The sequence below is a fragment of the Triturus cristatus genome, chromosome 3_2, assembly GCF_964204655.1.
Source record: "Triturus cristatus chromosome 3_2, aTriCri1.1, whole genome shotgun sequence".
Taxonomy (NCBI): Eukaryota; Metazoa; Chordata; class Amphibia; order Caudata; family Salamandridae; genus Triturus; species Triturus cristatus.
Genome location: NC_140584.1, coordinates 74,793,800 through 74,808,756, shown reverse-complemented (window position 1 = coordinate 74,808,756; position 14,957 = coordinate 74,793,800). Strand labels below are relative to the sequence as shown.

Here is a 14,957-nt window from a genome sequence, read left to right as displayed (position 1 = left end):
TCCCCATTCGAATTTTCTAGCAAAGAAAGGATGGCCGATCTCTTCACAGGGTTGTTTAATCCCAGTACATTAAGGCTTATGATCTTAAGAGTCTTACCCATAGCGGGCGGTTGGGGATGTTACGGCCTGAAGCACACTTGTCTTACTGTCTGGCCCTCTAGTACTCCGAGAGCGGCTTTGGACTGGTGAGGAGAAATCAGATGTATATTGACTTTTGTGGCAACCGCAAACAAGAAAAACAGCAACATTCAAGGACAATAAAAAAAACCTTCATTAACACAACCATGTGAAACATAGGAAGACAAAAGTTCGTCTGTAGAGGAAAACCCATGGGAGTCATAGCTCGGACGAGGAGTCGTGTGATGGAATACCTGGTCTGCATTGTGCAGTAAGATAACGTTCTGCTAGCAGGGGTCAGGAAACGTCTTCACGTGCCCCCCCTGGCATCTCTCCAAGCCATCCATTCCGGAGCAATCTTATTATCCTAATCAGGGTGGGATATGTCGCTCCAGGGGCTGAGACAGGGAAGTAAGAACCACCTCTTGTTCTTTGGCCATCGTCTCTGGGTGCGGTTTTAGCTTGGATGCAGGTCTACTGACTAGCTGCCAGCGTGAGGATCTCCAGGCAGCGTGCTCTCTGGGTCCCTCTGTATGCTCTGCCACCGGAGTACTCTTCAGTCCCAACACTTCGAGGGCATCTTTGAGAAAGCAAATCTGACTCAGTTTCCCTTGGTGCTTAAAGATGATGCGGAAGCGATGGCCCCAGGAGTCCAGAATCCCTTTTTCATGAAGGTGGGAGGTAACAACCCTAAATTCTCGCCTCTTAATCAAAGTAGACGCCGCCAGGTCCTGGAAGAATGCAGGGGCATGGCCCCGAAACTGGATGGACTGGGGCTCCCAAGCTCTGCGTATTAACGTCTCTTTGAGCTAAAAACCGTTGACACAAATTAGGATATCCGGCAGTGGAGCCTTATCCCCTCTAGGCAGGCCCACCCTATGGACCCGGTCCATCTGTATGTTTTTAGTGTCCTCTTCGCTCAGAACATGTTGAAAGAGGGCCAATACTTAAGACGTGAGATCGTCTCCTTCCACCCGCCAAGGCACACCTTGGATCCATACATTATTTCTCCAAGAGCGATTCTCGAGATCTTCGGCGTGCGCCTGCAGGCCAAGGTGCTGTTCTTGAAGACGGATCAGGTCTTGTTGCATCAGGTGGAGCTCCTGCTCTCTGCTTGCCTCGTGCTCTTCCAGAGTGGCCACTCGTTCTCCCACCTCGTCAATGTCACGTCTAACCTCTTTTAGATCAGTGGAAAGCTGGCCCTTCAAGTCTTGGATGTCTTCCTTGAGGGCGGAAAACAGGTCCATCATAAAGATCTTAGTGGCCAGACCGTCACCTCCCTCCATTGCCTCCACCGGTCTCTCGTCCACAGGTGAGGTGCTTGTTGAGCTAGAGGCCCCAGGTTGTTTCAATAGCATGTCTTTCAGGGTCCTATCTTTCTTTGCACGGGTCGCCGCCATGGTGCAGACTCAGGCCAATGGATGCTCCTTTAATGACTGGACAGTGATGAGACCCTGGAGTCGCCTGAGGACCGTCACCCCAGCAGTTTACCCCAGGGCCCTCCAGGAAGAGACAAGGCGCCCCTGTCCCTCTCCTGTGCGCTCTTAGATTGCAACTGCGCAAGAAACTGCAGCTGCGCCTGTGTTCCAATGTATGGGCAGCATGGCTGGCCTGAGGCTTCCTTCTTCACGAGTATGGTGCCACCTAGTCATGTGGCCCCAATGCGCTGGGGGTCGCTGCCAGGATTGCGGCCTCCAAAGCCCCTTAACTTGAGTCGTAGAGAGGCCGCTGTTAAATCCAGTGACAAGTCCTCTTCCCTGTGTTTCAGGGCAGTTGTGGGCCGCACTCCCCGGGTGCTCCGCGTGAAGCAGCCTTCACGCTTTGGGCCCCCTCATCTTCCCCCTCCAACAGTGCTTCAAACGTGGCCAGCCGCTGTGAGGGAGACCCTATGACTTGTAGCAGTTGCTGCAGTCAGCGGCACCCCCTTTCGTCCTGGGCTTATGGGAGCCTATGGGTATTAATCTTGAGGACCAATCGCCAGTCCACCCCACGCCTGGGCCGCTTCTCCTGGCAAACACTCCGCCGGTTGACTTCATGCCAAAAAGAGTCTGCCGATAGGGCTTGCGCCAAACAGTTAGGCCTGACTCATTTAATCAAAGCATAAGCAAAAACTGCCTTCTAATGCTACTGAAACTTGACAACAAGACAGGTTTTAAAACAGGCACTCTTCTTGCAATATTGTGACGAAGGAATTTTTAATCTGGAATCATCCAGGAAAACTGGTTTAATAATTAAGAACCACAAAAAACCCCTCCTTTTTTCGGAGAATTTTTCGGAGATTAAATAATATTTTTCGAGAAGTTGTAGAATTGTTTTTTGTATAGGCAAGGATTTTGGTTGAGGATTCTTTGACACGTTTGCTTGGGTTTTAAGAGAGGATCGTTTATAGCGTAATATAAAGTATGATGACATAATGAATTGGCAGGGTGGTGAGTTCGATCCTTGAGGAGGGCTAAACCGAACTGGATTGGAAAAAGGGTAATAGTTCTGATTAGAACAATCAGCAAAGAATAAACATTAGAGTTAGAATTTTTCTAATTGGATTGGAGCGATCTAGCATAGTAGCTTTTTATTCAGGGATATGCAATGTTATGCAGTATTCGGTTGACGGACCAGAGAGGGAACTGATTTATGCTAATTAGGGTTTAGAATGGAGTGATTCCATTGGTTAAGAATCGCTTTTCAACACTTGGGTTGTTTGGTCAATGGTGGTGAATGGACCAGAGAGGGAACTGATTTATGATAACCAGGGTTTAGAATGGAGTAATTGCATTGGTTAAAAATCGTTTTCCAATACCAGTGTTGATTGGTTAATGGAGGCTTTTTAAGACAGTACTTCGGGCATGAACTTCACCGACGGGATTTATTGAGCCCCGGGCAGAAGAGAAGGTCTTTGAGATATAACGCTCTTGGTAAGTTGCGTGAAAGGACGTTATTGTTGTTATAAGGGATATTGGGCTGACGTTAGAGGATATTATATGGCATTATATGAAAGCCTAATATGTGGCGTTTTTTATTATTTTAGCTACGATTATATTCAGAAGTTTTTGGCATTTTGAATGAATTTTGCCTTTTATTAGAGGCATTTAACTTACGTTGTGAAAGGTACGTTGTTCTTAATTCATGATGACTGTCTTGTGTTTTAAAAAAAAAGTAATTTTTAAAAAGTTGAAAATAGGTGGAGAATGATTGATATTTTTGTTTTCTATATATTGGTTATAATTTCTGAGACAAGGACTGTTTTTCACATATCGTATCGATATCCATGATAGTTTTTGGTGAGTATAGATCACCTAGGGCTATGGTTGCATGGGGAAGTCATGGAGAGAGAGAAGTTCAACATACACATTTTGCTGTCTAACTTGTATATAGATAACACTGGTGGGAAGATGGATCCAATAGTTGAAGAAATGTGGATGCAACAAGAAAAAGCTGGGGGTAATAATTTTAGGACTCACATGGTCCAAGAATTGTCTGTAAAATTGGCATATGTGCGTCCTCTTGAACTCTGAATCAGTAAAATCTGAGGTTTGATATTAAAAATTGTTTGAGGTTGAAAAGCTTCAGGTGAATTAGGAAGTAGAAGATGTATAGTCGATAGGTGTTGCCTAGTGCAATATAAATTATGGGTTCAACAAACGTTGTTGTGATATAGTAAAATCAAGTGAGAATAGAGTGAATTCATGTATTTGAAAAAGAAAAATTGTTTTTGTATTGTTCATATTATTTTGTAAAATCTTGTTTTTCTGTTTCTTTTGTACTCTTTACAGCCCTGAGGAAGTCCTAAGGGTAGGACGAAACGCGTTGGCTTAACAAGGGCTAAGAGGTTGATAAAGCTTTGTGAAATGTATTTGGAAGACCAATATTTTGTGAATTATTGAATCATCATCAATTGAAGATACCACGTTTGTGATAAATAAAGAAATTTAGAAGACAGAAGACTAGAGTTCATGGACTTTTTTATGGTGTTCCTTCCTCACAATATTTGATGTTTATGGACTTCATGGTTGTATGACAGTGAACCATTGGAAGTCGAGCACCTAAGAAATGTTTTGGGGGGAATTCATGACTTAGTGTGCACTACAGAATCCCTTCACTGTCATTGGTTTTAGATTACTCTTCTTGCAATAGTATAATCATTCAGTCAGTACCCAAGTACTAATGGAGTGAGACAGGCCTTTGCACATAGATTGATTCAAACGTGTTTCCACTATGCATGGAGGCCTCTAACTACCAACACAATTGTCTTTCACACCTTCAATTCCCCAGTCAGTATACTTACACTCCAGCAAACACCCTGTCACTCCACTTGCACTACTCTAGTGACCCATTCAGTACCATGTACTAATCCATTCACTGTGCCAAAACCCAAACACTTATAAATTCACCCATGCGCTCTCCTTGCAGTACTGTAATCATTCAGTCAGTACCCATGTACTCATTCAGCGACCCAGGTCTTAGCACATGGACTGCTTCAAACCCCTATCCACTATGCATGCAGTCCTCTAACCACCTACACACTTGTCTTTCACACCTTCAATTCCCTAGTCAGTATCAATACAGTCCAGCAAACATCCTGTCACTCCCTTTGCACTCCTCTAGTGACCCATTCAGTACCAAGTACTAATCCATTCACTGCGCCAAAAGCCACCCACTTATAAATTCACCCAGGCACTCTCCTTGCTGTACTCTAATCATTCAGTCAGTACCCAAGTACTCATGCAGTGAGCCAGGCCTTAGCACATGGACTGCTTCAAACGCCTATCCTCTATGCATGCAGTCCTCTAACCACCTACACACTTGTGTTTCACACCTTCAATTCCCCAGTCAGTATTCATACACTTCTAGAAAACACCCTGTCACTCACCCAGTGTGTCTCCTTATAGTACTGTAATCATTCAGTCAGTTAGCATGTAGTCTTTTAGTGAGGTAGGCTTTAGGGCATGAACTGCTTCAAAGTAGTATGCACTATGCATGTAGTGTTTTAACCATTGTCACAATTGTGCTTCAGGGCTATAGTTTCTTAGTCAGTTTTTATATAAAATGTGTTTCTACAGTAATAGAATAGTATAAATTTGAAAGTTATTAATATACATTTATTTGTGATTCTTTTTTACAGATACTGTTTTTCAATGTTAAAATAGAGAAATCATGCCAGAAAAAAAAAAGAAAAGAACAGAGATAGGAGGATTACTTGAAGAAACATCAACCACAAGTATTGGATGTACAAGATAATGTGGCTAAAAGGAAAAAATCTTCTGGTAAGATCACAAAGCAATTTATTAAAAAAGTTTGTAGGACCAAACAGAATGTACATAATGCTGTAACTACTGAGAATTTTTTAAGTAAGAAAACAATTCAAAATAAGAGGAAAAGCAAATGGTCAGTCAAAGGAGATAAAGTATGGTAAAAGGAGGCAAAATCAGTATAAGGAATTAGGCAAAAAAATATTTTACAAGAGAGTAGTGCATAATTTGCTGAAAGATGTGAAGAAATATAAAAAGAGAGCTTTCATTTATAACATGAAGAAGCATATTGAAAACATTGTGGAAAAGTCTTTTGAAGTAAAAAGGAAACTATTCATTTTAGTATTAAACAGAATTCGATCACTAGATAAACCAATCCATGTAATGAAGTCCAAAAGTAGGAGGAAAAGAGATATTAATAAAAAAACAATTGTGATTTTTTTGGGGAGAATGGAAACACAGTTCCAGTTCAGAGCCTTTTTTTAACGAAGAGAGTTATTCACTGAACGAAAAATTATTATATGCAGTTGACACCAGTGGTAGAGGTTATGAGGTTAGCGACGGTTGTCCAATTGAGAAAGAGAAAATGGTTGAAAGAAATGCAGAAGAAGTGATAGCTGATGAAGTTTTAGGGAGACATGCAAAAAACCCTGTGTGCACTTGGGATTGCAGTAGTATTTGCAGTGTACGACAGGAATCTATTGAAAAATTATGTAGTTTTTTTACGAACCTATACTAAAAAAAGTGTAAAACAAAAGATTAAGCTGTTGCAAGGACTAGACCCTTGCAGAGTGAGAAAACATACTGGTTTGCAAGGTCATTCTCTGGCTTGTCTTTCTAGGAAAGTTTGTCAAAGTGTTTTTCACCATTTCAGAATGCTGGCAGTACATCATACTCAAATGCGGAAGTTAGTGAGAAGGTTGTATTATGCAAAAAGTCCAGCACTAAAGTTAAGTGAGTTGAACAGTGCTCTTTTGCGTGGGTCAGTATCAGATGTGAAGCAGGTCTGTGATGATATTGAGTTTTGTTACTTTGGTGCTCAGCAAGAGAGTGAAGAAACTGACACATTAGTAGAACAAAATGTTGAAGACAATGTACAACCCGTAATTACAGAAACATTTGAGGATGAAATCACAAAGTTTAAGATAATTTCAGGTGAGAGACCAAATGTTTCTTGTATTTGTTGTCGGCGAAGTCACTATAAAAATCAGACTAGGGGTGTCAATCTGTATTTAAAAAGTGAAATAGAAGATAATGATAAGTGGATGGAATTTGCAACTTATATGTTGGTAGAGGATTGTTTTGATTTGGGATCTGAGCAGCTTATTTGCAAATATTGTTATAACAAATTAGATGAGAATAAAATGCCTGCTAGAGCTGTTCATAATAATCTAGAGTTGGTTGCTATTCCACCAGAGCTGATAGATTTAAATACGTATGAGTCTATTCTCATACAATGTGTTCACCCGTTTCAGGCTATTGTTCGTATGGAGCCCAAAACAGGTAAATTACTTCCATCAGAGTTGCAAAGAGGATTGAAAGGAAGAGTTGTGTATTTACCGTTAGATTTAAGGAAAAATATTGAAACTATTGGTGTAGACCATGCAGAAAATGAGCCACTAGTCATTCTAGTTAATGGTGTTCCTACTAAGAATAAGAATATTTGGCAAGAGTTAGTGGATGCTAGAAAAGAGCAAAAGGCATCATTGTATCTGTAAAAAAATATTGAGTACTATAGAAATGTGTTTGTAGGAGAAGAAATAGATTTAGCAGAAGATACTGAAACATTAAGTGGACAAATAGAAAAAGTGGACATGTCTGGATGTGAAGAAATCTATGAACATTACAGTGTACATCCACTTCATTCCAAAGAGGTGATGGGGAATACAATTGAGTTGTTTCAAATGAAAAAAGCAACAGGAAGTCCCATGAGTGTATGGGAAGAGAGCTTGGAAGCTCGTTGTTTCCCGCAGTTGTTTCCAACAGGAAAAGGTGGATGATATGATGAACGTCCTGTGCAGATTCCTGCATCTGAATATTGAGAGATTACAAGATTATATGCAGAAGATCCAAGATTTCGACAATGTATCCCTTATATGTTTCATCTTCTGTTTGAAAGTGACTTGTCTGGACTTTCATATGCAGTAAATCACATTTTAAAAACTGGAATGCATCTTCAAAATGTAACTGCAAAGGATTTTATGGATAAAGTGCATCAGAGAGATGATCATTTAAAATCTCAGTTGATTAATCTGATGGCATGTCAGCGTGGGACTAATGAATATTGGTACCGTCGACATGGAGAACTGAAATGTATGCTACGGAACTTGGGAACTCCTACATGGTTTGTTACACTAAGCTGTGCTCTGTATGCTTGGGATGATTTACTTGAATTTCTTCAAGAGGCAAATTCCAATATAAAAAATATTGAATACAAGACACCTGGAGAATTGTGCTCTTTGGATCTTGTCAATGTATGCAGATATTTCAATCATAGATTTGAAGCTATGATGTCTTTCATCTGCAATAAAAAGAATCCTCCTCTTGGAGAAGTTGTGGATTTCTTTTGGAGAAAGGAGTATCAAGCAAGAGGTGCTCCTCACATACATATGTTGTTATGGATCAAGGACGCCCCTTACTTTGGAACAGATTCAGATGAAACTGTTTTGTCTTTCATTGAAGATTATGCTACATGTGCTCTTCCCAATAGCAGAGAAGATAAAAACTTAAAACAACAAGTCTTACGATTTCAAAGCCACAGGTGTGGAAAATGTTGCTGGGCTGAGTAAACGCCAGTTACGAACACTTGCACGACTCACGAGTGGAGTGGAAAAAGTGGAGCCTTGAACGTGCATACAGAGCCGCAAGGACTCAAGGGTAAAGGTATGCCCATGGTGGGCTATATCCTGAATTGTTTTTAACTGACAAATAGAGGTGCAGGGTGAAATGAACAGACCCCACGCCCTGAAGAAGTTGCCGTGAGTTTTGTCCAGTGGCAATGAAACATGTCGGCATTTTAACATATGAGCTATCACGCAGCTTAGAATAAAATATGCAAGCCAGTGTGATTTAGCTCAGTTTTTGATATCAGTGTATATCACTTAGGGGTTCGACACGGTGCACACATTATAGCACAGTTCTTTGTTTCTTCCTTTTTTTCAACTACACACCTTAGCACCTGTACAGTTAATCACTGGTTCCATACACAATTTTCTTGCTTTTGGAGTGTTGGTAGCTGATGATGAGAATTTGAGGTAGCAGGCGAGTACCATCCTGCTTAACCCTCCTTGGTGGCGCTACCGTGAGGCACCAACACTCCTTTTCACTCCTTTTTTTCACCATATTTGGGTGTTGGAGACATAAGGTTAATACACATTGATAGTCAGTTTGACTTACCTCGTATGCAAAATTTCTCATTTTTTCTTTCTTGTTTGTGCACCACACCGTTGAATAGCTTAGACGAAATTATCGCAAGCTGTAAAGAGTGTCTAAAATCTATGACAACTGTAACGGATGTATAAAATAATCGTTCACAGTGTGAACAGGTCTTTGTTGTATACAGTGGAAAATACTGTCGACAAAAGTACAAGTCAAAGGAAAAGTTCTATACCAAATGTCGTTTTGGATTTCCACGTCCTGTATTATCCAAAGGAAGAGTGAACAGTTTTATGTCAGCTATGCAACATACCATCAAAACACCTACAACTTAAGAAGAAGCGAAGAATCGAAATAAATAAATGACCACAATCCACTTATTTTATCAATGTGGAACGCTAACTTGGATATTCAGTATGTGGCGGACAATTCCATTGCTGTTGCTCGATATGTAACGTCTTACATTACTAAATCAGAAAAGACTGAAATGAAAGAAATGTGGGAAGAGATTTCTCACGAGAAGACTCTAAGTACGGAATTATACAGTTTCAGTTTGAAGATGTTATCGCATCGTGAAATTGGAGCATATGAATGATCAGCTCGGTTATCATCTGCAAGTCTATATTCCAAAAGTAGAAGAATCATTTGGGTGAGTCTAGGTCTTGCAGGAATGCAGGAATGCGAAATCGGGCACTGAAATCTGTTCAAGAAATTGAATATTTAGAAGAAAATGAACCAGAAAGTACAGATATTTTTAAAACGAATATGTTGGACACATACTACCCAAATAGAAGTCATCATCTTGAGAACACGTGTCTCTATGAAGTGCTGCAAAATGACACTTTTAACGGAATACTACAGAGAACATCAACAATAGAAAATATGCAGGGATTGGTTCCGAAGGATGTCTGGTGAAACAAAGGAAAGGAAATTTAATTAATCATAGGAAACTGAGTTGCGACACTGCTGACAAAAGGGAATTTTACTATTTAGCCCTTTTGCAAATGTTCAAACCATGGCGTTCAGAACTGGAATTTCTTGGAGATTTTCCCAGCTATGTAGATTCATTTAATGCTTCTAAAGATAGCATACAATGCAGTGCTTTCGCAAATTATGTCAAAATGTTGAATGATGAAATTGATCAAGAAGCTAAAATTGCAGCTGAGATTGCTAGAGACAGTTCTCAAGACAGTCAAAGTTCTGCTGCACTGAGTCAAGATCCATTAGGACAACCAATTGTTGAAAATGAAGCAGCAATTGCAATGAATGAGGTGGAAACAGCAATGTATCAAGCTCAAGAAGATGCAATACAGTTAGGAAACTTGGAATAACAACTAAATGTTGAACAGAAACAAATATATCAGCAAGTGAAAGAGCAGAGTGACCATGGATTACTTCATGAAAAGAGAGGCTGCTCATGTGCATCATTTCAACCTATCCGAATGTATGTGAGTGGTCAATCTGGAACAGGAAAAAGTTTCTTAATTAAAGTAATTACAAGTTATCTGCAGAAAACAACTGATTTGCATTTGTCTTGTGTTGTCACTGCTCCAACTGGGTTGGCAGCACATAAAATTAAAGGAACTACTTTACATCGTTTACTAATGCTGCCAGTAGAGCATGAGAACAAATTGGAATAACACAAGCTATCTGGAGAAGCTTGTTGTGAAGTTTCAAGAGTCCTGAAGCAAATGAAACTTCTCATTATTGATGAGGTGAGCATGGTCTCAAACTTGATGCTTGCCTTTGTGGATTTAAGAATGCAGCAAATTCTTAAACCAGAGTATGACGTGTTATTGGAGGAAAACACGTCATAGTTTTTGGAGATCTACTGCAACTGACTCCGGTAAAAGGACAACCGGTATTTAAAACACGAGCCCATGAAAATACCAGAAAGTCTCTGGGCAGTGTTGGTAATGTGAACATTTGAACTCATTTTGAATACAAAGAACTGACAACAAATATGCGACAGGCAAATTATGCTGAATATGGAAGTATTCTTCAAGATATAAGAATTGGAATTCTTTCAAAACAAGGCAAACAAGCTTTGGAGAGTCGATGACTTTGCAATGTCTTTCCAAATGAAAATTCAGTTCCTGCAAAAGTGTACGTGGAAATTGCTAAAATTAAATCAGTGATTTGCTTAATGCCAACACTGCGCGAGTGTTCCATATTCAACGAAGAACTATTGAAACTGGAAAATGAAGAAGTTGTAAAAATGGAAGCCATCGATAAAATACAGCATGAAGGAATCACTATTATTTTGACGGGAAAGTTGAGATCAAAACTGGATTGTTTAGAAAAAAAATATCTAAAACTGCTGGTTTAGAAAAGACACTATATGCGTGTGTAAACTGTCGGGTAATTTTAAGGCGTAATTTGGATGTAGAGAAAGGTTTAGTTAATGGTGCAATGGGTAAAGTGGTGGATTTTGTGAATTATCAGAAAAAAGAAGGAATTGAATTTTTAAAAATTACATTTGATCAGATTGATGAAGTTAAAGAAATTGGTCGTTGTTCAGTTCGTTTTTTGCTTGTTAAAGATTTATATGTCCGTAGTAAACAATTTCCATTTTCTCTGGCATACGCAGTGACTATTCACAAATCTCAAGGATTAAGTGTAGACAGTGCATTGGTGAACATTGGATCTACCGTATTTAAAGAGGGTATGGCATATGTTGCTTTGTCGCGAGTCAGAACATTATCTGGTTTGTTTTTGATTGATTTTGATGAGACGAAGGTATTGCAGATGCAAACTGTGTAAAAGAGTATAATAGGTTAAGAAGGGTGTATGCTCCAAATTTAGGTCAATTTCCTGTATTTGAAAAGCGTGTGGTTGGTCGAAAAAGAAGGTTAGAGAATATCTGTTCTGAAGGTGTCAAGAAGGGAAAAGAACAAGATAATGTTGTAATTGCAGGTAAAAAGAAATTGGACACTGTTGAAGAGATTGTTGGTTATCAGTTTGAAAATAGTTCTTGTGTCAACTGCTATGCTAATGTAGAGGTCAATGTTGTTTTTTATCTGGAAGGTTTACGAGAACAAATTATGCAGAATCGGGAAAAAAGATTTTGTTCTCTGTTGCATTCTGTTTATGAAAAATTGACAACAGATACAAGTAAAATACAATCTGTTTCAGATGTTCGTAGTCTTTTGGATGTGTGTTCTGGTTCTACAGAATTTTCACAAAATATCCAACAAGATGCTCAGGAATTTTTAATGTATATGCTTACCATGTTTGAAAATGAAGGTGTAGAAATAGAAAATATTTTTGGCCTTTCTTACAAATGGGAACATCATTGTGAAAATTGCATGTATACATGTAGCACCAATGTAGACACTGAGAGATTTCTGTATTTAACATTACCAGACTGTAAATCAGTGTCTTTCAATAAATTAGTTAAAGGTGCAAATCAAAACATGGAGTGTAGCCAATGTAAATCAGAAATGTTATCCACATTACTCTTAACAAAATATGGAAAATACATAATTTTAATGATGCAACGTTGTACAGCTGACGGATGAACATTTGATACTTTAATAAAGCAATTTGTAGCAGCACAACTATCAATATCAGGAAGGACTTTTGTAGCAATTGCAATAATTTTCCATGATGGTCCTTCCACCACATCTGGATATTACACTGCCTATCTAAAATGTGACAAAGGCTGGACACTTTGTAATGATTCCCAGTTGTTTTTTAAACAACGTTTGCCTAGGGAATTACAAAATTCCTACCTATTATTTTTAAAGTCAAAGTTTTAGGAAGATAATTCATTCTCTGAGGAATTAATTATTATAATTTAATAGGACTACCATTGGACAATTTGCATAAAGAAGGAGTGCAAAAATACCATTTGGCCTCAAGGAAAGGTATATTTTTGAATTATGGACTTTTTGGTGGTCATTGATTCGGTGAATATTTTAAAGCGGCAATATTTACAGTTTTTATAAGTTAAAGTTATAAAATTTTGTAAGCCGTAAGCATTTCAAATATGTGATTTGTATTTTCTGCTATTTTACTGAGAATAGCATGTTGTTGTTTTTTTAACAATCTTTCTGATTGTTTTTTTTTTGCCCGCTGTTAAGTGATGAGTATGATTGAAATCACTATTTCTAGTGAAATTCAATATATTCTGAGAACAGCAAAAAAGGCAAACAAATTACTTTGTGGAAATTATGCTGTGTTGTAAAAAATGTATTATTACATGTTATAATTTTTTTCTTCTTTTCTTTCACAGATCCAAATTTTAAAATAAGCAATTTATATCAATTTAGATTGCAATGAAAATCTGAAAAAAATGTATACCATTTTTTATTCCTATTACTGTGAAGGTAAGTTTAACTAAGTCTCAATATGCAGAATGAGGAGGTCTGCAAGAAGTTACAAAGTTGAAACACGTTTCTAAAAACACTCTGTTTATACCTATGTAGTTTTGAAATCTGACCATAATCAGATATCATGTGACCTGCAAAAAAAGAGATTTGAGGGGTTCATAATATTTCCCATTGTACCTATTGAAGGACCGCAATCATTTCAATCATTCTTCTTTGAACATCTTTGCAGACAAAACTCTGTGCTTACCTTCTATCATTCGCAAGGAATTTTAAAACCGGAAATATGTCACTTTTTGTAACATAGTTATTGCGCAAGACACTCTCATATTTACAAAGAGAAAAAAAGGCACTCTGTGCACTTTTCCTACTCCATGGAAATACAACCTCATCATGCACACCACTTTGCGTTGAAAGCCTGTTCTATAAGTGTTGTTGTGCATGATTGCACTGAATACTCATAGAACAAGACACATCTCTAGATTTATCAGAAATTATAAATCACGATATGTGTGTGAATACTGCACCATTCTAAAATTGGTGTAGGAAAGCACAACAAGGAGAATTGTTTTCATTTCTCCACATTTTTATATCTTCAATGCATGCTAAAATGTTCAGCATACATTGAGGGAGAAAAATGCCTTTGCTGATTGTTTTTGTGCAGGAAGGTGTGTCTTCCTGCACAAAAACAAACTCTACATGACACAGATATCCTTGCACTATGGTGCAAGGGTGCCTGTGTCACCACATGGCTGCAATTTAAGCAGCCGTGCATAGAGAAGCATAGATGTGCAACATATTTATGTACATATGTTGCATCCCTGTGCTTCGGAAGTACTACAGCTCACTGTAGTTAAAGAGGTTACTGTGTGATGTTGCAGCACTTCCTCATAGTTCTGCACTCATACATTCACCATACACTACTAATGCATTCGTTCAGTCAATTACGTACTACACATACATTCATCTAAACTTTCACAGACAAACAAACAAATATAGCTCTTTTTTTAAACCAGGAAAGTTAATTCTTAGAAGAACTTTTTTTTTCTTCTTTTTTAATTTTTTTTACTTTTTGCAACAATTTTGTTATTTTTTTGTTTTTTTCAAAAGGAAAAAAGACAACAGGAGGAACAAAACTGTCAACTTCTGCAAAATAAAACATAAACACAATTTTAGCACTTGTGGTTTTGCTGCGCTCGGCAGATTAGTTCAATTGACTGCTCGCCGTAACATAGCAGTTTGTTGCATTTAATGCAACTAATTTTTAGTTTTCCAAATTCTGGACGTATGTGCGGGTGAGTGCTCGATGGTGATGCTGCAGAAGTGCTTGCCACTGCTGATTGAGGCTGCTGTCGGAGTCTTCTGCATTCCTGCTTGGCCAGGTTCATGGGATGCAGAGTCTTAAGGTGTTTTAACATACTCGCAGTCCCACAAGAGTATTTTTTGATGGATCTCCTCTGGAAAGCACTCTTTGACATATTTTGCATGTCACCTTTGTAGAATGAGTTTTATTTTGTTCTTCTGGGAAGGTAAAAAATGTCCACACCACAGAGGTGTATCTTTCTGTGCTTGGAGGTTCCACAACAAATTCCTCATCGGACGGATGGTCTGAATCTGATGGTGGCTGCTGTGCAGAAGCCATTGTCTTCAGAAAAATTGCAGCTGTGGAAATCTTCCCCAAAAAGTTTCTTCTAGTTCTAAGGTGTGAGATGTTCCTCCAAAGAAGCTCAAAGAAGAATGATTGAAATTGGTGGGGTCTTTCAATAGTTAGAATAGGAAGTGTAATGAACCAAACAAATCTCTTTTTTTGCAGGTCACATAGGATCCGCGCACCGTGCGCTTACGCAGCACGCACCCAGCACGCATCCGCGAAATTGAATTTAAAAGG

At 38.7% G+C, this 14,957-nt stretch overlaps 1 protein-coding gene across 1 annotated transcript in view; it reads right to left on the bottom strand.

The window, feature by feature from the left end:
- Positions 1 to 488: 488 nt before the first annotated feature.
- LOC146856818 (uncharacterized) overlaps positions 489 to 14,957 on the bottom strand; it is a 31,454-nt gene continuing 16,985 nt past the window's right edge. Inside the window, exons 3-4 of the mRNA XM_085646996.1 lie at positions 1,119 to 1,446; positions 489 to 926 (exon numbers count right to left, since the gene is read on the bottom strand). Coding sequence (XP_085503122.1) covers positions 489 to 926; positions 1,119 to 1,446 — 766 coding nt within the window. The remainder of the gene's footprint in view (positions 927 to 1,118; positions 1,447 to 14,957) is intronic.